General features: G+C 36.0%; 1 protein-coding gene across 1 annotated transcript in view; it reads right to left on the reverse strand.

Annotated features, from left to right (window-relative positions):
• Positions 1 to 23,589, reverse strand: part of UCHL3 (ubiquitin C-terminal hydrolase L3) — a 47,116-nt gene that overhangs the window by 11,094 nt on the left and 12,433 nt on the right. Inside the window, exons 3-6 of the mRNA XM_076362771.1 lie at positions 23,413 to 23,541; positions 20,037 to 20,193; positions 19,561 to 19,646; positions 18,413 to 18,460 (exon numbers count right to left, since the gene is read on the reverse strand). Of these exons, the coding sequence (XP_076218886.1) occupies positions 18,413 to 18,460; positions 19,561 to 19,646; positions 20,037 to 20,193; positions 23,413 to 23,541 (420 nt within the window). The remainder of the gene's footprint in view (positions 1 to 18,412; positions 18,461 to 19,560; positions 19,647 to 20,036; positions 20,194 to 23,412; positions 23,542 to 23,589) is intronic.

Consider the following 23,589-nt stretch of genomic DNA (forward strand, 5'->3'; position numbering starts at 1 on the left):
TTATTGAAACAGCACTTCTACGTTTCTTCTTCTATTCTTCACCAGCAGATTTCCAATCAGTAATTTTTTAAAATAGCACTTCCCAAAGTTTTTACTGTACAAATGGCAACCCTTTCTACTCCCTCTTGTTGTACTAAGAAACTCCTTGATTTTACCTTTCACCACTGCATGCTGCCTTCTCCTCATGAACTACAACAGTCGTCTTTCTTGTTGTTGCACTAACATTTAAAAACTCAGTGGTACACCTCTATATCACTGTTTGCCTAATCATACCAGCTGGTCTAATAAAGTATATTTCATCACCTACACAGTTTATCTTGCTAATGCGCTTAGGCCATTATCCCAACGTAAAAGTCAGTATTCAGTTTTCATGCATTTGAAATCTTTTGATCTTCAAATGTTGCTAACTTAGAACAAAACTGTTCAACAAATTTGATGTGTAACTGTTTTTTTTTCCCCAAAACAGCATCTCTGGGACAAACACACAATTGGGAAAAAAAATTTTTTTTGTCTTGTTCTCATGGACATACTGAACAAGTCCTTACCTCTATCCTGCTTAAAATTTATTTATGAAAGACCACATTATAAAAACAGGTTCGATGTTACATGACAGATTTCCAGCAACTTCTTCCAACTAAATCTTGTATTTTTATTATTCCCTTACGCTTTCTCTTGAGAGAATGGAGTGAAGCAAGAAGTCTCACAAACCAGTTTAGTAGAATGCTTTGCATTACAGGTAGTGACTGGGAAAGAAAAAAACACCACTTGTGTTAAGTCAAAAAATTGGCATCAAGAGTCTGTCAGGTTCTGGAAGAAGAGTGGTAAAGACTCATAAGGAAAAGACAACTTTGCAGAACCTTGAGGAATAAAAAGTTTCAGATGCATCCAATTGAAAGATCATGACAAAAGTAACTGAAGTCTAAGAGAAGAAAAAACCTTAGTGGTTTAACTATACAATTTCACTCACTGGAAGTTAGAAGATACTAAAGAAAAACATATTAAAAAATGAAGGTTACACAACAAAACATTAGGTATGGTTTGGATTCAATACATTTTGAAGCAAAGGGGAAAAAGTGATGCAATTGCTATTGGGTAGATTCGGTGTCTGTAATTCCCATTTTGAAGCATGGAACATGCTTGGGCAAATGTATTGTGTAGGCCTGTGAAAGCCATTTGAATCCTGGTTAAAATACTGCAATTAAAACAAAGACCACTGGAATGATGATCACAAGTTTCAGCAAGATTATTTCTGGCTCATTCTCACAGAACAGTGATATCTCTATTCATGCTCAATATACTGCAGTGAGTTTATGGTATTTGAAATGCTCTGGAGTTTCACAGTTGAACATACACAGCTAATTTAGATCAAGGTATCCCTTGTCCACAATGAAAAAGAATTTCTATAAGAAAGGTGCTGAGGGACTGTCTTGAGTGCTGACCCAAGAACAGACAAGAAGTTCCTTTGTTAAGCATTGCCTCATGTATTTTTCTACCATGCTGTCATGGTAGACAAGCTGTCTCAAGTTTATTACCTCTGTGTCAGGTGAGGTACAATTCCAAGCTGCAGGACAGTAGCATCTGATTTTGAACAGGAGAATGTCAAGCAAGAAGGTGAAATTCACAGATGGGCTCTATCAACAACCAGAGCATCCGGATACAGAATGTTTATACAAACACATATCTCCCTTTAGATCCATAAGCAAGAGGGATTATTCAGCAGTGTGCTGCTCTAAATAGGTATTTCTTGGGTTTTTTTTAAAGAACAGGAACTTTAGTCTGACGCAGAAAGTAAATGTGAGAAAAAAAACAGAGCATGTTTTCCACCTTGATAAGTGTAGGAAAGAAAAAAGAATTAGGAGATTAGCTTGACATATAAAAGGCAGCAAAACGATCCTAAGGCTAGCAGAGATGCTAAACTAAAAGAACAGATGAGCTGGAAGAATATGAGATTATTACAAGGATTGAGGAAAAGTCAACATTACTAATGAAGCATGTTGTTACCTACAGCTTAAAGTTTGCCACATCTACTGCAATTTATCAGGTTTGCATAGAACATTTCCAGACCGTATTTTCAATATATATTTTTTTTTAATAAGTTCTTAACTCATCTGGAGACCTTATCTAAAAGATCAAGGAAAGCGTTCAAGTAGGGAAAGTAGTTTTATTTCAGGAGCATAAATACAGTCTCCTATCATTAAGACTTTCACTCTTAATTTTGAAACAATCTATTTTTTGTCTGTCAATGTTTGTTTAAGTAGTAGAAATGTACTTAGAACTACAAGAAAGTTCAACTGTATTTTAAACACAATATACAGGATGTTTCCTCCCCTCCCTTAAATTTAAGTGCATAGATTTCTTAATAAAAGTAATACTAGAACATTTTCATACAATGCTGAGACCAATTCAGCCTCTTTGTACATCTAGCAGAATGGTCAGAGCTATACTTGTGGAAGGGCATTGACAGGACAAAATTTGAAGGACAAGGAAGTATTTATTATCAAGCCAACTGGGACAGCTTTAATCCCCATAATGCTGTCTGGTTTTTTTGCATATTAAACTAATTTACATATAGTTTGTATGCTCTTGAATCTTCTTGGAAAGGTATGTTATACAAAAGCGTAAAGACAAGAACAACATTTTAGTGACCAATAAATATCAGACTAGATCGTATTCAGTGATAAATCTTTGCATATAGGACTTACAATTTTAATCTGTCAGATGGAGACAGTCAGGATCTCCATGGAGTTAACGAGTAATACTTTAAAACTATTTTTAGTGGCAAGCTTCTGTTTTGCCAGATACAGTTGTGTTGAAGGCCAGTTATTTTTTGAATGATTGTTTTAAACATTTTCAAAGCAAATGCTCACTGCTAATGGATGAGGAGCTGTTTTTAGAAATTTTCTGAAGTAAGACAGCTTGCCAACAGTGGTTTTCTAGTATAATCACAACAGATTATGCTGTAATGTCCATCCTTGGATAAGTCATGGTTTATTTAATGTTGAAGTAAACTGATGGTCGATTAATGTTTTTGTTCTAGGCAGGCACACTCAAGCTCAAGTCCTCCTCAATAAGTCTTTTGTTAACAACAAGCTTATATAGGCCAAATTCATACAAGATCCCAGTTTCAAATTACAGAAATATGATGTAGAATTTTCCAAGTTTTGCTAAGCAAACAAAAAAGTCCCCAGGTAAAATGTCAGAGGTTTGCCAATGTTAATGGCATAAATATTAAATGGGGGGAGGAAGCATGAGTTGAGGAGAACTTAACTCTGTGCTTAACTCCATGCCTCCTCAAATCCCAAGGTATTTAACTAGTTCCAAATTATAACATCAAGAATGTACCATAGTTCTGAAGATTACAAGAGAGCTAGATACTTAAAAATAGCGATGATTATTCACATAAAGAGAAAGGAGTCTGGGAAAAGGTCTCATCTTGAGATTCTTATCAGGATAAGAACATAAAAGCTGTGAAGAAATGGAAGCATTCTGACACTAGTTTTTAATAGCAATAATACATTAAGAAGGATTTCCACATCTGGAAAGACAGATCTGTATGAAAAAGTTAATTATTTGGACCACAGTCAAAATACTTATTTCACCTCAGTAAAAAATCCACATACCTCAAACAAGAATTTCTAGTAACACAGGTGAAATGTGGTCATTACCAAAGAATGACAAAAACAAAATCACTGTCCCCATTTTGCTTTTAAGACCATTCACTTCCACATATCAAGGGTTTTTTTGTGTGTACTAAAAGTGTGATCACTCCTTAAAAGCAGGATGAAATACCACTAAATCATTCTTTCAGTTTAGTGTTTCTGATGGTGGTCATAGCACAGTTTAGAAATATTGGCTATTCTGTGCATGTAATTTTTTTTTCTACATTTTCAAGATATGTCTGTGCCCTGTGGGTGAAGAAGGAAAAAAGTGTAAGTACGGTATTTGATGACAAGCTTTTACTTATTAGAACGTCTTCACCTTCAACTGGATAAAGAAACAGATGTCAAGTGAGAAAGTAAGCCAGCCCCTTGGGATTACAGGAAACATTTCACCTTTACTGAAATACTCAGGGATCATTAAGCAAGATTTAGAATGAAAGAGAAGGAGACTAGGTTTAGGATATGAGGACATAAACCAGGTCTCAAACACAGAAGAAATGATATCATGTGACAAAGAATTAGAAGCCCCTTGGTTTAGCACATCCAAATGAAAGATCATGAAGATGAGGTGAAAAGAAGAGGCTGGATGTGGAGCCTATGGCGAAAAAAAAAGCCACTTCATGAAGGGCAGACTTCATCTATGCTTTGAAAATGATTTGGCATGTGTATTGAATCAAAAATACCTGGACAGCAAAGCATGGAGCGATGTACTTTTGCTGTCCAACGTGGGGGAAAGAAAAAAAAAAATAAAATAAAAGGAAGAAAGAAATCCTAAGAATGGTTGAGAAAAGGCCCCAACAAAAAATGATGCCTTGAAGACCGGAGTTACATGGCAGGCAGCCAGTCATGTCAGAGTAAGAAAAGACTGAAGATGGACTACACTTACAACAGAATGAAGCCCAACAGATGGAAGGCGTATCAAGGGCCGCCAACGACGAAGACGGATTGACGGACTGGTAGCCTTTGCAGGACCTACATGATTACGTTTGGCCCAGGAGAGGGATGCAGAGTGACACAATGGTGAAGCCTTCGTTCTGCTGTGGCTAACCTGAGGCTGCGATGAAGATGGTGGTGAAGACAGCGAGGACGATGACGACTACATAAACATTAAAAAAGAACATACTTAGCCCACTTAAACTTGAAGTAACATACCTAAAAAGGGAACTGCAAAGGTGTCCACTATTTATTATACTACCTTTAACTGATCAAATCTACACAGATAATAATCAAGAATGTGTTGAATTTGAATGAGAAGACAAAAGAACAATGAAAATAAGCAAAGACAAGGTCCACATCTGAAGTTTATCACCAGATAAGCTAGAGGTTATTCACACCCAGTGAACTTCATAATATGAACACAAGTTAGCTGACTCATTCAAGAGATAGACTGTTGGAAAGTGAGGAGGGAGAGGATTTAAGTATCATCTCATGGAAGAAAAAGTTGAGAACAGAGAGTGATCAGTTTTGTCTACAGCTACAAAAACTGTAAGCAACAGTTCTTTGGTAATTTGGGAAAGCTAGGTTGTGCTACTCTGGGATTTAAAACAAATCAAGTAACTACTGTAACAGAACCCAGAGTTTCTTTACTGTTCCATGTCTAACATAAAAGGAGAGTAAAGGAAAAGGGAAGCTTACCGTGGTGAGGTTTGCAACTTCCTAAGTTTTTCACCTATTCTTCTAAAATAGCAGGCCAGTGGCAGTATTGCCATTAACACTCAGGATCCCTTTAGTATCCGTGGAAGCAGTAGGACTATGTTAAACCATTCAAATTGTTACTATTAGAAGAAAGACCACAGAAGTATTAAAAATGACTCTCAGCTGCAACTGACAAAGTTACAGTAAATATATTAAGACCAGAAAGGACCATTGTGATGATTTAGTTTTGATCTTCTGTCCCACACAGGCCACAGGACCAATCAAGTTCAAGTTTTGTTTGGATCAGAACATATTCACAAACAAAACCAAACTTCCAAGCTTAACACTTTTTGTTACTACTGAAATAAATTAGGACAAGTCAAGATTTCAATCAATCTTGTCTATAGCTACAGAGACAGTAAGTAACATTTTCATACAGTTTACTGAATACGTTAGTGCTAAATGAAAAGGCAACCTTTCTACTCACACTTAATGATGATATGAACATGAAACAATGAATTACTTTAGTTCATCTGGTCACGATGTCAAACCAGGAGTTCACCTTCAGCTTATCATCCACCATTACTTTTTCCTCTCAGCTCATATAAAAATCCCCAATTTCACCTTCAGTCTTTCAGAGAATCCCTCACCTTCTGCCAGGAAATAAAGTTTATCTTTTGTGCTAATTACATAGCTTTTATTTGGCCTCAGAAAAATACTCTTGTTTGAAGCTAACCTAAAGGGCAATCCAGATTGTCCTGTGTTGGTGTCTTGTGCTTTTCTAACTCTTGATTTTACACTGCCTGTAGGTTTTGAGGTGTATTTTTACAGTGTCTTCCATGTCACTGATAGAAGTTTTAACAGTACAGGTCTTAGAACCAAACCCTGCAGAGCCCCACTAGCAAACAAAACTTACTCATCGATAATACCGCACTTAGCTGCACCGAGACCTGCCAGCTGCTTGTGAATCCCTTAAAGTTTTGCAAGCAGAATAGAAACTGCAGTTCCTTAAGATATGTCCCACATTATGCACTCAATGGAACGATTCTAGTACACTTCAAAAACTGAGCATTAGATAGCTTCTCTGAAAAAATTATTTTCACTCTGTTTAATCAATGCATAAGTGCCAATCAAAACCATTTACTTTCTTTGTATTATTTTTTAAGCAATTCACCTTCTTTCCTGTTCAAATTTTTTTTCTTTTCCTATCAAGAGTGGGACAATTAATTGGTTCTTTCTGCTCCTATATTCCTGACCTTAAAGAACAAAGACAGGGATAGGAATTCTTCATGAAGAGCAAGCACCAAGTACAGTAGAAACTGTAGAGCTCAGAGATAAGCATGGAGTGTTACCAAGTCTCATAACCTGCCCAGAGAATAGAGTTTTCCACTGGTTTGTCACAGGTTTTTTTTACCCATTAGCTTCTGATTTTCAACCATTCTGATCCACCCCTAAATCTCAGAAGCTCCACATAAAAGAGGACAAAACCAGAAAACCTCCAGCCCAAAAATGTAACTATATGAAGAAAGAGGAATTTAGCAATGACAATACTTCTAAGAGTCAGAGAAGCTTACAGGAGTTTAATGGCTATTTACTTCATCTGTACGACTGATTGTTTTTTCAAATTCTTCACTTGAACTGATTTAAACCGAGACATTTTACACTTAGATAAAGTACCAGATGGCTTTAAAAACTATTTATGCTCAGCTTGACTAAGAAAATTCCAAAAGACGACAGATAAAACACTGCTCCTAGAAGTCCTCACAGTCCACAGACCTCCCTGTGGAAGGAGGAACCTGGAGGATTAGAACCTGCTGCGGGGCAGAAATTTAAGAGCTTTGCTGACTAGAGTTCACGATAAAAGGCAAGACACACTACATTATGTTTTACAATTTTGTAAGCTTCTGCTATCAAAAGACAAGATTGTTAGTCTTCCTGGAATCTGCAATATAATAACCGTTTACTTAGAAATAGTTTAAAAAAGTGAAACTGAAAAACTTGAGAGTAGGAATTTACTGTCTTTGATGCATTCCATTGACTGGAAGCTGTTAAACTGTGTACTTTTGCTCTGAAAAAACCCTATCTGTTAGCACTCCTAATGTAATTACTATGAAACCATTAATAAGACTTTGAACAATACCAAATTTAAGATTTAACAGTCCAGTGATGACCAAAATATCAAAAAATGTTTTTTATAAAACCTTTTTTACTTTTGTTACCATGTTTACCACAATTCCTCACTGTTACCATTCTTAATGATTGCACTATACTTCTTTGTTTTCTGGCTAATATTTCTAAAACAATGAGAATATACTAAAAACGCCCCTTGCCTGAATGTAATGAGACCAGAAAAGACTTTAAGTTCTCAAAACTGAATTTACAACCTAGAATGCTGTTTAAGGCAACTATTACTAATATTTTAATATTTCTAGGTCAGTATTTGTCCTCATTTTAAATTCCATTCATTGAATCTTTTTATTCTTTATTTCCTGTACTAATGGGTCCCCTAGTGAGATCAACCAAGACAAAGAGAAACTTCCTTCCCACTGAAAATATACCTTTGCATTTGTAAGAGTGAAATTTCGACAGACAGTATATAGGAATTCTGGAAAAGCAAAGTTAATACTGGATTATGTCTAATTAAGAAGGCTTGCAATAGCCATAAAATTCCATGCATTGCTTTAATAATAAGCACAAATTAAACTGTGTCAAGTGAAGTTGTTTTCAACTGAATATAAAAAAATACATATTAAAATAGAATTACATGTCAATATTAATGTGAAATTAGAGTTAAATACACATCTCCAAATAAACGATACAAACTCATACATTTCACATTTAATTTAAAATGAGCAAGACAAATCATAACTTGAGACTCTCCATTCAAACAAGACATTAACAGCTGGAAACTGCAGAGAAGAGAGAATTAGACTAACTTCACAAGATGAAAAGATCACAGGAGCATATTTCTGTGCTGAAAATTGTAGCAGGTCAAATATCTGAGGTGGTAAAACAAAAACCCTGAAATAGAATTGAATGTTATTGTCATATAAGCCGGTAAGCACATTAAGTTTATGATTTGTAATGCAAAAAATACATTATAAACAAGTTAAAAGCCTTATGGAATAGGGAATGTTCAGGCAATTATCATCTGCCCCAATCCAAAACTCATTCTTATATATAGCTGTTAAAGTCTAGAGCCATTTAAATCTAAGAGCTCAGGGAAACACCTATAAAGTTCCTCAGGCACCAAGAGCTGTGCTTTTGCACATACCTAAAAGTGCAGAAGTTTGATAGTGCTGAGTAGCTCATGATTTGGCTCACACCCAAACCTGGTCAGGCTCTAGAAACAGGGATCTGTCTGCTCAGCTTGTCTGGGGAACCCAATCCAGCAAAGTATCTCAGTCCACGTCTAATGCATTGAAGACCTGACAGGACAAAGCGGCATCTGGTATTGCATGACCATTTCTTTCTAAGAAGAAATATTTATTACTGAGTAATTTGCTAGCGGTTATAAAAATCCATCTCTCTGGAAGCTCAAGTTCAGGTCATCCTCAGTGGAAAGTTCAAGCCCATGCCACCTTCTTCTAAGGAGGCTTCCCTATCAGCTGACAAACTATGCTGGGACTGGAGCTTTCTTCTTTCCTCCATTTTGAGGTTGTGTCACTGTGTAGAAAGAAATGCTAGTTGCACTAGGACATAGATCAAACGAGCTTTAACTGCATACCAACATCACTGGAAACTTGGGAAACAGAAGGAGATACAATACTTTTAATCCTGGTCTTTGTTTCCTATGCACAACCCAGGGATCAGAGGCCCTGCCACATGTTCTGCATCTGCTCACTTGAGTCGGTCCATGAGCGTGCAGTATCTCCTCCCAAAACAAACTGTTTGTGGCCTCGTTATACAGTTCCTGTACAGCAAGCCGTGTAGCAGAGATAGGGGAAGGTTGAACTGACAATAAAAAGTGCAACTTTTCCAGCCAAATGGGCAATACAAGAGCTATTATAGCTTTAAGATTATATTCAGAGAGGATGTACTTAACACCTATCATTTTTCCCCCACCACCTTTTGAGGCTTTTTTTGTTTTCGTTAAGTAATTGCTCATTATTGCATTAAACGCAATGTTTTAAAGGGTCTGTATTACAGTTGAAAGTGTAATAGCGTTTTGCATCCTTAGAAGTCATTATTCTTAGTGGGATTTTTACATGCAAATTAAATCTATGCATCACAGTCTGAAAAGATCCTCTTCCTCCTCCTTCCTTCACAAGTGTTTTTAATCTTTCAACAGCATTTCAAGCCTGTTTTGGTGGTGGTGGTGAAACCTTGAGAGACATTAAGTTCCTTCAAGCTTTTATAAGAAGATAAACAGCTAGACAGGGAAGAGGAGCCTGACAAAGGAAGTATTCCACAGAGGCAGAAGCTGCTTCATGAGCTCAGCTCCAACAGTACACCACAGAATTCACATGAACGAGACACATTATGAATATTTCAACTGCAGGAAAAGCCTTGTTCCTAACTAGAACTTCCTTACATGCAACAAAAGCCTGTGCAACATGCAGATTCTTTGGAAGTTAAGGTTCATAAACTCTACTCCTCACAGACCTACTTGTTTTGTCAACATTTCAATACATATTAATGCTGATAATTGTAACTGAGACTACAGGTTTGAAACTGAATTGGGCTACATCTGTTGGCTGATCAGCTTCTGCACCAGTAAGTTTCTGCAGCTGGTAAAAAGAAAATCTTTACAGTATTCTCCACATCAGTTCAATCCATGATTAAGAATGGATTCTTAAGTATCCCAAGAGTATTACTTTGCTAGACATATGGGTAAAGACAGAGCTTAAAGACAAGAAAAATGGTGAGATCAGAGCACCCAAAAAAATCTTTCCAAAATTAGTGATAATTTATCTCTCTCTGAAGACCTAAATTTAAGTTCTATGGCCTATGTTAGGCAAAAGTCAAGCTAGATTATCACAATGGCGACTTCTGTGATCAAAAACTAGTGGAATTACAAAAAAGAAAATTCCAAAGATTAGGGAGCTCTGCAAAACCTGAATTAACTAGATTTTTTCAAATAGTTTTTCCTCCACAAGATCTTTTTTCTTAAAATAAATTGAACAGCATTGTTGCACACCCAATTACCATATTTTTAGAGTGCTTCCTTGAGCAAAGTCGGTTGATGTAACATCAATTCTCTGAGTAGTTTTAGTCCACTGTCTAGCTTCAGCCATATTGGTAAAATGTTAGCAGCAGTCTTAAGGATTTTAAGTTCTTGTATTTTTTTTTTTCCCCAAATCAGTGGTTGGATAAAGAAAAAAAAGAGAGCCAAATCAGTTTCTCTTCTGCCTGAGGGAAAGAGGTTGAGTGTGAACTCAAACCATCACCTGTCATGATCAGCCTGCTAAAATGCCAGTGAGAAAACACATGGCTAGAGCCTGCTGCTTACTCTCTCTTATGCAGATAGTGCAAGACTGGCACTGGAAGCGTTACGGATTGGAGAGATGAAAAAGAAAAAAAAAACCCAACCAAAAAACCTTATGGCAGTAGGTTGGTAGAGATGTTGGATGCAAAACTGTAGAAATATTTTGTTACTTTATTTCTTATATACTTGTTATTTAAATCCATGGGCTGCTTTGTGGGTGCGAATATCCTCTATAGTTATGTTTCATCCTAGGAATCAGAGTTCCTTCATACAGATTTTACCCTTAAGCATAAGACACAAATCAGATTGATGCATATGTCTGAAACACTGACATTAAATAACAGGGCAATATGATGAGTCAAAGACTAACCAAGTAGCATTTCCAAAACATTTCATATGATTCTAGTAAGCTGATTTTTACACTTTTCACTGCGTAGGCTGTAAAAGAGAAAAAGCCACAGCTAACATTTTTAGGCAACATCACCTCCTTTACAGGACAGCTTACATGCTTGTTCTGTAATGCTAAGCTAAACAAAAATCATCTTACAAACAGTTATATAATTGATTTTATATTCTCCCGAGATGCAAATGTTTCTTTACAAGACTATGGATTATTCAGAAGAAACACTGAGGAATATGGGCTATTTAAGAAAAAAATCCCACCATATGTTCTTGGCAGGAGCGAGAGAGAAGCTCCTTTATGTTTCTTCTCTAGCAATAAATTGTAATGCCCCAGGGAGCCAGACATCTTTGAAAGTTCAAGTTTTATAGCAGTTGAGAACAGAGTGCATTGACTTTACTTAGTTCTTGCCAATGTTAACGACTGTTACTGTGATCAAAGTCTAACTTAGCACATTCCAAGCAAGATTATAGTTCTCAAGGCACACTAAACAAGTTTACAGACTACAGTTTGCAGTTATGGTTTGAGTTAAGGAAGAAATCAAGCTGTGGTAGCTTTTTTAGTGGCTGCCAACTTCAATCCATGTTAAAAATATTCCTGATCATACTTGTGAACAAAAAGGATATCTAAGTACACATACTGATGTGCACAAGTATTTCAGTTTTTTGTGAACGTCTGAGACCAGTTCTTACTTGTGACTTTTACATTGATAGAGTCAAACACCAATTTTGATTTTCAAAGGCTAATTTTTCCACCATCAGTATTTTTGATAGAGGTCTAATGAGGTGCAAGAATGTTGTTTTCATTTGAAGTGGCAGCTCAGATGCAGCACCTCAGTCTGCTCAGTTCTGAGCCTTATTTAGCCCAACATATAGTTCTAATAGCCAAAGCTGTCAGTTGGTAAATAGATGCATGAAGTGTACTTAAAAAAAAAAAAAACAAAACAAAACAAAACAAACCACACCAAACCACCAAACAGGAGGAGTTACAGAACCAAAGGCAGTATTTTCTGTGCTCCCAGAAATAGTTGTTATATTTCATACTCCAGTTCTGTTTTCTTCTCTCTTCCATAATAATTAGTAACTGAAACACTGTAGGTTAAACTTCATTTAAGAAAGAGGAAAGAAAAAACAGGAATTTGAGAGCTCCTAATTTTCTCCTACAAATTTAGGCCACGAACAAAATCAAAAGGTATTCTTATTATTCTCTAACCAATATCTAACACAGGTATTTCAAGTGGCCATTTCACTTGTATTTATTTGCTTGATTGAAACATTATTTTGAGCTATGCTGTAATAACAGCATAGTTATGTTTAAAGTTTAAAGACTTAAACTTCCCAAAGACCACAAATCACATTCTGCTAAGCAGTAATGCATAAACCATGCTAAAACTCCCCTGTCCAAAAAAATTTCAACCTCTAACACAAAAGTGGTTCCATATGCCGCAAGTACCGCAAGACATAATAAAAAGTTCACTCCATCATTTGAACTTTTTAACAAAAAGTGATATGGAAAGCCATTTGTCAGCAGTTAATGATACCTTGATGTTGCACAAACAGCCTGCCAATTACTTAACACCAGAACTATTTGAGTATTTGCTATCCACAGAAGCAAAAGCTGATCTAACTCTAGTCTGTTAAGCCTTCTCCTCTCTTCCCAGGAGTGGGCTTCTAACACCTCTGTGCCAGCATTAACTCCTACAAGGCTATAGGATGAGCCGTTTCAGGAAGCTGTTTGGGAAGCTGATGGAAGACAGAAGATACTGTAGGTAATCTGACAATCCAGAATGATTTCAACAGCCACAGACACAACAGCTGGCTAAAACTTCAGATACTATTACCAGAATAGTACTTGAACAAGAGCTAAGCATGTCAAAGCCTTTAGAAATGCAGAAATTGAATACAGATTATTCTCTAGATCTAATTCCTTGACTAAAGGCCAATTAATCTTTTTAAAAGTACTTTATATGATATAGCTTGCCATTTTCCTTACTGCAGAATTGAGCTGTAATGAAGCATAGTTGCAAAGTAGTGGATATGGATGTCAGTAATACGAGCGCAGAACAATGTGAGTAGCAAGATATTTTTATTATATTCACATATTAAAAAGGTCATTTATTTCAAGAATCAGTGCAGATAATATTTTCTACCTGGAATAACTTCCCTCAAGTTATCATAGCATATCATTGTTTACTTGAGTTAAACAATTTCTACTGGTTTATTTCTGTAACAAGTGTGCCTTCGCATCTTCCTCCTTTCCTAGTCTCTATACAGTAACTTTTTATTATTAAGGAAAATGAATAGGTAGGATACAAAGTAAGTTTCTTCCCCAACGCCAAATTCAAAAGAGCTATTTGCTCTGCAAAAGACTCTAGACCTGGAAGTCTCTCTCATGTAATGACATGTTTTTCTGTTTTCAAAACACTCTCCCCTCAGATTTTCTGATCTCTTACTTGAAAATAGTTACTATGATTGTTTTGAAAGAAAGCAACGCAAGATAGTAATACAAAAAAGAGAGATATGAACCTAATCCTGATCAGTGCTATTAATTGCTACTTTTCCTCCCTCAGATTTTGCCGTAACTTCTTCATTAATGATCACTGTAGGTTAGACAGCTAATGCGGATGGTCTAGCATCCACAAACTGTATTGCCTTTTTAATATTTTTGAAGGGTTGTGGTTTTTCAGGTTTTTTGTTTGTTTGGTTTTTTATAAGAGGGTATCAGAAATGTTAAGATGTGTGGTAGTACAGGAAGGAGGCACAGGAAGAACAAAAAGAAAAAAACCAAATGCAAAACAAACAAACAGTAAAACTCAAACACTGCTCAGTATGAAGCAACAATATAAGGACCACCTTAAAAGAGTGTGCAGTTCTGCAAAGAAGCAGGTTATATTTTCCACATCTTCAGACATCCTAGATATTGTGAACAAAAGTATATGCTCAGCAGAAGACTCATGAAAGAATAAAGAGGGTCTTGAGTAGCTGGCAACTATTCTAGTCTCAGCAATAGCTGCCTTTCAAGAGCTATGGCATAAAAAGGAAAGAGTAAGCTGGGTCCATGAAGCTTTATCATAAAGACCTAGATCCATTTTTTGGCAGCTTTGGATATGAAATACCTGTCACTTGAGAAAGTGTAAGCTTCAGCAGCATAAAGTTTAACAGAAAGACTGTTACAAGAGTCTTACATTAATTGCCCTCATTATGGTACTGGAACATAGGACCAGAATCAAACCACCCCTGAAACCAACACCACGCTTCTCCTGTGGAGTTATTCCCAGATCTTACGGCTTGCTAATAAAGTAATTTTAAACACACCTACATTTTTTACACATAGAAGTACCCATAGGACTGCTTTATCTATTTATTTGCTTTACTGTAGCAAAAAAGTGAGCCATGGAGTGACAGAATCCAGGAGTTTTAACACAGAACTTGAATCAAATCTGGTCCAAAACCTGGCCTGATGGATAAGCCCAAATTTACAATCCTTTCAATTTGCAAACCTGAAATGAATTAGCAAAATGAAAACTGCTTAACTGTTCTTAAAATTTAATCTCTCTGAAAGAACAAAACAACTTCTGTTTTTAAGAAAATATTTAAGTCATCTAATAAAAATTCAGTAAGCTTCATTAAAAACCTCACATATTTTAATACAAAAAGCCTCCCCAAAATACTCAGTTCTAATCCAGTTCATAGATGGCTTGTAAAAGTTTTGAATGCAATACCAAAAGTTACATAAAATGGCTAGGAACACAGCCTTTTTTTTGTTTGTTTGTTTGGAAACTAGGCAAATTAATCACAGCTATGAAACTTGGGAAGCCTGTTAAAGCACTCATCAAGGCAGACCACTCTATTGGCTCTCAGCTTCAATCCGTTTGCTTAGCAAGTCATCTTAATGCTTCATCTAAATAGATCACACATTAATGATAAATCCCAGAAGCAAACTAATCACCGTAACTCTTCTCTTCCAGCAATCACTAACTGGAATGTAGAATCTAGCAGTCCACTAATATTAAAGTTATACAAGTAATATCTTGTCAAATACTTTTTTTCCCCCCCAAATAGAACTCTTCTTCAAAACATAAGACATTTAAAAAAAAAAATCTGATTAGAGATTATCCGAAACCAGAAACAAATCCTACCCACGAGACAAGACAAATAGATGGAATACACAGCTACTAGGAAGATAGCATTGCTTTATTACTTCTAACATTTTAACTAACATTTTTTATTACTTCTAATTTTATTTCTAGACAGACTTGCTTTATTTCGAGGTTTGAAATACTCACATACATGGAACAGAAACAAAAACAGAAAATCCACTAGCATATTGTAAAAATGAAGTAGCCACTGAGATGATAAAAAAGCTTGCGAAGACTTAGCAAGACTGTCAGGAGCAATCAACAAATAAAGGGTTTACTTAGAATCATTAAAGGCTGAATCCTCAAATATCTGAGAAATCAGAGCCCAGAAAAAAAAGTATTATCCAAAGAGAACAAGAGAACCTGTCTGTACTCTCTGCTATTTTTAAGCCTTCTGCATCTCGAGATTACAGAAAATTTTACTTTTATCTCAATGGTGCGATGGTGCGTTTTGCATGGTAGAAGGGAAAAAAATAGAATCTTGAAAGCAGTTACAAAGCTTCTTAACCAAATCAGCAAAGCTGACTGCCATACATCCCACTTTTGGAAGTTGCTCTGTCTAACACAGTTGAGCTTAAGCAACATTTGCAGAAGAATTTGAGTGGACAGTAGTACGCAATACCTATCTAAGGCACAAAACTACCCACAGAGCAGGCTATTCTTAGGAAACACACAAGCAGAGTTAATCATCCTAGGCCTGCATGTTTTCTTAATCTTTAATTGTGTAGGAGACCTGGAAAGGACTTTTTGCTTGCAAAGCTACAGCACTTACTATCATTAAGCAACTATGTAAGCCACTTTATTCAAAGGAAAGATTTCTATGCAAAATGCCCTGGCTGTTTGGGCAGGGCAGGGGGGGAGAGAACAAAAACCCAACAGTCATAGGAAGGCAAACATGTTCCTTTCCAGTGCTCTGAAAGGAAGTTTAAATTCTCAGGAAAGTAATCATAACAATAACGGATATGCAGGAGGAATGAGATTCTCTTCTCTCTTGCTCCAAAGGTGCTAGAAATTATCAACTTACCCTGCAGGACAAGTCAACATCCTTGTATGACCTGCATATGCTAACTTCAGCATCTTCAAGGGCATGCTGTTCATCAGTCCCTTCACCGCTACATGAAGAAGTATACAGCAACATTCACAATGTACCATTGGAGGGAGAAAGGCTAGGAGATTAACTCACTCCAACTCTCAGTTACACTTCTCAGCATATTCACGTTTCAGATTTTGTTTTGCTTAAAAAGAACTGTACTTTAAAGTAAAGCAATTCCCCCTGTACAGATGAAAGGGGAGGCCTTGCTGCCAATTTAACTACACTATGGTAGGACAGGATCTTCAGGCAATTAGATGTTCCAGTAAGATAACTTGTTTATTTCTTCCCTCCTTGGTTGATGGATCAGAACTATTCTGAAAAAATGGTCCTAGCACATGTGTTCAGCCGTTGTACTATTTCAACTTTGGAAACAGAAAGACAGGAAAAAGTTATTTTGCCAGTCTAAGGAATATCCATATTGAATTACTTCCAGATTCAGTTTTGCAAAATGGAATAATAAATATTTGGCAAGGAAACTACTTATTCAGTATCTGTGTTTAGACACAGTTGCTAAGACAATCTTGTAAGTTTTTAATATGGAAAAAAGTCTTCATCTTTCCACACAATTATTAATCTTTTGTATTGTGGTTATCTTGATCAGGAAAGAAATTACTTTGTGGAAGTTCAAGAAGTTAATTGTCCCTTATTAGGAGATTCCATCATCACTTAGATGCTTCCTGAATCTTTACAAAGACTCTCGGGAACAACATAGCCCTTGCATTTTCTTTCCCAATCCCAATCATTCCATAATTTCTGCCAGAAGAATGCATAGACAAACCATTCCCTGGATGAATGTCACGGTACATCAAAACAACTAAAGAAGTTTTTTCTCTTTCACAAAGATCTTAAGAACATTCAGTCTTCAGCAACTTGTGGGAATAATCTCCATAGCCTCTCTCTTACTAAGCTTGCCAAGAATATCTAGGAAAGGACTCATTTGTAAAGAAAACAGACCAGATATTTTGGAGTCTCTCACTTAGAAAAGGGTGAGAAAGATGAATTTGTTCTCATGTTTCGTCTTGAAATATAGAACCGTGATTAATTTAGAGAAAGATCTAAGAAGAAAGAGTGGTGGTTTTTTTAAAAGAAAGTATCACAAAGGAAGTCGAGTATCTATAATAGAAATGGTTAAAACAATTATCTTAATTTTCATTTCCAGATGGTGGGGCAAGGGCGAGCAGAAAGGACTGCTTTGCTTTCTCCTGCATTGTTTAGAAGACACTGCACAAGCCATAAGAAGAAAGAAAACCTCACCTACTGTACTTCAAAAAACCAAAAGCGGATGAGCCACTGGAGTCACAGCCAAGCAAAGGAGGGTTCCTCTCTTTGTCAAACAAAGCAGTGCTAGCAACAATCTAATCAAATTTCTTTTTGTGGAACAGATACTGAAATCTGAACCGGAAAGACGGAAAACTGCCTTAGTATGACTGAAGCAGAAAAATGTTGAATGTTAAATTTATGTTTATTTTAAGTTTTTTTGTTGGTTTTGGGGTTGGGCTGTTCTTGGGTTGGTTTTTTTTCTTCCTTATATCACTCAATTTGTTGGGGGATAAAAGCTTATAAATATATGTATTAGTGAGAATTTATCTGAATTACTATTTGTATACAAACAGCACATACACAATGGCAAACCAAATATTGTACTATTTCTTTTCCTGAAGTAAAACTTTTCAGACTCTTTCATAAAATTTTTGTTCCATTTGTACGATTACTATGGATCTTACAGTCTTACCTACAAATTTACAACATCAAAACCTCAACTTTCATTAAAAATACTATTACTGGCCGTTTTACTCTGAAATGAAGCTTGAAAAGATCATCCATGTTATATAAAAGCTTAAAAAAAATCCATAAGCCAAAAAAACCCCAAACAAGCTTCAAGTTTGGTTCCCTCCCAACAATGCCACTTGATTTTGTGCCCTGATTTTTGACTAATGACACAATACTGCAGACCAAGCAATAATCTCCATTTCACTGTAAACCTTTAATATATGTTTTCATTTCAATTATATTCAACTCGAAGTAGTTATTAACAAAGATTTTTTTAAAAAATGAATACCTCAGTCTGACCTTCATGGGCACTGGATTCATGAGTGACACGAATAGCCTAAAATTAAAAGATATTTCAATCAGACTTGAAATGAGAGACTTTCAGTGTTTTAAGAATCACTGTATGCTCTTCATTTTATCAAATGCCATAGATGTAACTATTTTTGTTCAGTGCTTGTAATAAATAAAAAAATTGATAAACAAATAATTTCCACTTCCAAGGATCTCAGAAGACCAATATTTCAGTTTCATAACAGTCAATTCAAACCAAATACCTAACAGTTTGTAATGGCACTTTTACACACAGAAAACACCATGGGCAAGTGTTTTTGTTATATATCACTTCTTAGCAGACAAAATACTTTAGATAGAAACTCTGATCAGACATCTTGTGTCCAACATTTCTACAGAAAATGTTATCGAACCTCTACTGCTTCTGTTTGTCACTATTTCCCTCAGCCACATGTTAACACCCTTATTCCTGAGGGCTTCACAATAAGCTTAATTTGAACTCGGACTTGGAAGTCGAAGATTTTCATTTTGAGAGAGGATCATCGTTACCATCAGCAGCAATAGCACCGTTCTCCCCTTCCACTACTGGCAAAATGTTTCTGCCACATCCTTTCAAGCAGCACTAACGATCTGGCTAACCACACTATCAGCTACCTCATCTAATTGTTTGGGGTGGTGCAGTAAGGAGATTATATTTCAGCCAAATCAGCTCTTTGTGTGCCCCAAACTGCTAGAGCCAAAGAGAGATGACTAGAAGGCACAAATGAAAGGAGGCAGCAGAAGGACCATCCTTTCAGCAATAGCCCCAGATCAGCTTAAATTGACCATTAAACTGCATCCTGAACCCACCAAAAAGATTATGCACACATTTCTCATCCATTTCAAAGTCATTTTAAACTAAGCCAGTGCATTAATATGGATGAGGAACATTGACAAAATCCATTCTGCTGACTGAGCTATGGGCAGGCAGGAATACTTTAAACTACCAAAGCAGGGTTTTCTTTGTAGCAACTATATGATCACAAGCTCATGTGTAAAATCAAATTGTTTAAGTGCTTCACTGGATCAAGTCCTAAAGGACAGTACCTGCTCATGCAAGTAATTCTTATACCATTTTAAATAAAAGTAAAAACACATGATACTAACTTCATAAGTTTCTAGATATTTGGCCCTCTCTTCAGGAGTCATAGATAATGAATCTTCTAGGAACTTTTTCAGTGAAGAATTAGTTTCTTAAAAAAATAAAAAAGACATAATTAGAGTCATGCTTTAACTCCAACTTCATTCAAAGCTTACAGAATGCTTCATTCCAAGAAAGATTTAAAGATATAATTACATCGTATCTTTCAGACACTGAAGGCTGATTGCAAGAGGAATTGCTACCTGCTGCAGTTTGCAACACTTCAAGTGCTTTAGTTTGTGGATTAGTATGAAATACTGTTTTTATAATTATAGGTAGAAATGCTCTTTAAATAGAGATCATCCTTTATGAATGGTTATATTCAGAGAAAGTAGTACAAAACATATCCTTCCCTCCGTGCCTCCCCACAGTTAAGGAAAAAAAGGGGAAAGCCAACAAAAAAACCCAACCAATCAAAAAAAAAACAAACCACAAAGCTTACCAAAGTTCATTTTCTCTCTGTTGTTTGCAATAGCATGAATTAGCCCAATTGTTCCACAAGCATTGTTAATGGTCTGCTTCATGAAATACACTGATGATTTGACATCTTGCCCCTTAGCTTTTATTCTCTCTTCTTCTTCTGTTCTGAAGATTTCATACTAGAAGGAAAGTTACAGACATTTCACAAATAGTACAAATAAATACTGGCTACATTATTCAAGAAAAAATAATTTTAAAAAAGCAACAGCTAACTAATAAAAACCAAAACTCAACTTGTAATTTGAAACGCTTAACACATGTGGTCTGACAAGTGTATGTAAACTTACTCAGCTGAACAGCTCTATATTGTTTCTTAAACCAATGCCTTGTCACTGGCCAAAAACCAGTCACACTTGAAACATCATTTTGAAATATGTGTTATCTAACATAATTTCAAAAATGTTCAAAATATTTCCTTGATCTGTCATTTCCTGCACCTGTCACCATCTCTATTCAATCCAACAAAAAGCTTTTAAGGACAGGGGTCTCCAAGCGCTAAACCATAATACTTCACATGTTTAATCAGCATGAAGCATTCTTACAAGTTCCATTTTTACATTTCATTTTTTCTAGGAATATAAAATAAGATTTATATAATGCTCACAGCCTCAAAACAAACCCTTCAAAAGCCATATTCATACAGTGAATGCTTATTTTCTCTAGTAAAAGAAAGAATTTAGTTTGATTGAACAATCTAAAGTACTTGTTTTGTAAAGATCATAATTGACTAAAATCTGTTACACTGTGCAACAGTGTGTTGGTTTTGTGGGGGTTTTTTGTTGGTTGTGGTTTGTTGGTTCTTTTGGGGGAGGCTGGTTTTTTTGGTTTTTTGTTTGGTTGGGGTTTTTTGGGTATTGTATTTTTTTTTTTATTTTAAGATTTTCATCTCAAACAGAAAAAGAATGAAAAAAACCTGCAAATGTTCCAGACAATGCTGTTCTTTCTTCCTCCTTTGCCTCTTTTACTAGGTACTTTTGCAGACAAAAAAATACTGAAGTAGATGGGCTTTTTATACAAGTATGACAAAACTAAAGTTTGAATGCAGAATGTTATCAAGGAACTCCTCCTGAAAACCCATGAGAAGTTTCTCTTAGAATCTATGTACCATCAGTGACAAACAGAAACAAGAAATTTTGCCAGTATCATGATTCCACGCTTGCAGCTTGTCTGAATGGTCTAAGTAATAGCAAGAGCATTTACAAAGCATTTTAAATTGACATCACTTGTCTACAAGTTAACAAAAATAGCCTTAATTGAAAAAAAAAAATCATAGAGAATAATAGGACAAAACTTCAGGTTAGAGAAGGCAAACAATATAGCTGCCATTCACTCCCTGCCAACCAAAATAAACTCCATGGCAAAAATAAATACATAAATGTTGAGAATACTGAAAATATGATTTTGAGCAAGGGTTAGACCAGATTACCTCAAGAGGCCCCTCCTAACCCGAGCTATCCCATGGTATGTATGCATTGGACCATGCCCAAAATGCCCAACGCTCATAGTATTTACTCTGTCTAGAACCTACAATGCAGACTAAGAAAGTCATTGACCTTTAAACTGGACAATAACCCTAAGATTATCTGTATGCTAACAAGAGTATCTTGTCCTGAAGGCAAGTTCAAGCAAATTGGTATATAGGAAACATGAAAGAAAGGAACTTCTAGACAGAAGAACGAAAACATGATAGAAAAGTGTTTACAAAGGCAGCAAAATTAATAAAGAGGCACACTTTCATAAACGTAGACACAGCCAAGAAACATAAATAAATAATAAATTAAATAAAAGCAGAATATACCAGGCCATATTGAAAGGGAGACTGAGGAGGGGAAGAGTACTCCAGAAATATAAAATAATGCTCAAGAGTCTTGTGGAGTTCGCACCGAACAACAAAAGCTTCAGAACACTGGGACTTCACAAGAAAGATTCAGCCTTCACATACTCAGGCTAAACAGTTGATAGAAACACTTGTGTCCATTATGTTTCCGAGGGATTAACATGCTGGAGAAAAATATTTGGCTGGTGGTCAAATTTGATTGATCGATGCAACAGAGCATATGCTGTTTCTCTGGTTCTGTTTGTCATATGCTTCTTCAGGATGAAATTGGATACACCTTCTGGAACAAGAGGAAGGTTGCTCTTTCCCATGGGATGATGCTCCCATAGCATGATCCAAGAAAGGAAGTTTGCACAGGCAGGGAGGCAAAAGAAAAGTGACAGTCACAGAAGGAGCTCAGACCTGTAGCTCAAGCAGTCAGACAGAAACCACAGCACACAAAAAAACAACGCCTCAAAGGTGACAGAAAGGAAATTTCCTGAAGACAGGTGAGGACAGTTAATAGTTTGCTTAAATTCAAAACTATCAAGGTGGCTGAAATCAAGCCTGAAAAGGACTGCCTACATAGCTGTTTTGGAGAAACTGAGAATGCAAGGGTTTACAGGACCTAATGAGTAAGAGGACTGACCTAGTCACTCTTCTCTCTGTTTAAACAGGTTTTGTTATAGAAGTTAAGCTTTAATAGGTAACTGCTTTGTCCTTATAAACCATGTGTTCTTTTTGAGAGATACATTAAAAGGAAGAAGTTTGGGCAGATTCACCTCAAACTTTTTGGCTGACCTTATCACAATCACATAAGAATTCTATAAATTGAAAGATCAGTATGAATCACACGTTTCAACCTACATAAAACTCAAAGGAGATATGCAAGATGGATTTCTTCTCTATGTAGAAGCATATGACGACACAAAATAAGCAGACTCGAAGATTTAACCAAATCAAGTATTTCAAAGCCTAACATAGAGGAAGAAGGGGGGGGAATTCTCTTTCATCTTAGAAATATGTCTTATCTGTCCAAGAAGTGAAAGCCATATTGGTACTGATGACTGAACTGAAAGCGGACTGAAGTTTGGTCAGTGCAACAGTATGAAAACTCAAAAAGTAGTTGCATTTGATATAGTCCTACACCCTACCTCTTATTTTGATTATGCTATTGTAGCTTTCTGCTAAAAGTAGCAGAACTGAGCCATTTCACAGTGCATATTTAAAAAAGAAAAGCCTTAAACTGTCTGTAATAGAAAAATGTGAGGCATATTTCTCTGTGCTTCTACATTACCTTTTCCCACTCCAGCTTGAAAAGAAATTGGAAATATACATGTAAGGTTATCAAAAGAAGGTTCTGAAGGAAGCATTTTGTTGTTGTTTTTAATTAAGAAGTCTCTTGAATAAGTTTTGAGTCTCATCTTGATTCTATTATGACACCAAAGTACAAGATTCAAACTGTTCATTCCCATTTCAGGTACAACAAAAATGATTAGCTGATTATTAAATAAACATTTACCTTTTCTGTTATTGGAAAGAGAAGTAGCACTGCACAGACAGGTCTTGGCACCATGCTAAGCAGTTCTGGTTCCATACCATAAACATCTACAAATTGCCAGTCAGGATGTATACCTAACTGTTTGAGAAACTAGAAAAGAAAAAAATAGAATAATATTAAATGAGTACGCTCATATAC

This window comes from Aptenodytes patagonicus, chromosome 1 (assembly GCF_965638725.1).
Source record: "Aptenodytes patagonicus chromosome 1, bAptPat1.pri.cur, whole genome shotgun sequence".
NCBI classification, from domain to species: domain Eukaryota; kingdom Metazoa; phylum Chordata; class Aves; order Sphenisciformes; family Spheniscidae; genus Aptenodytes; species Aptenodytes patagonicus.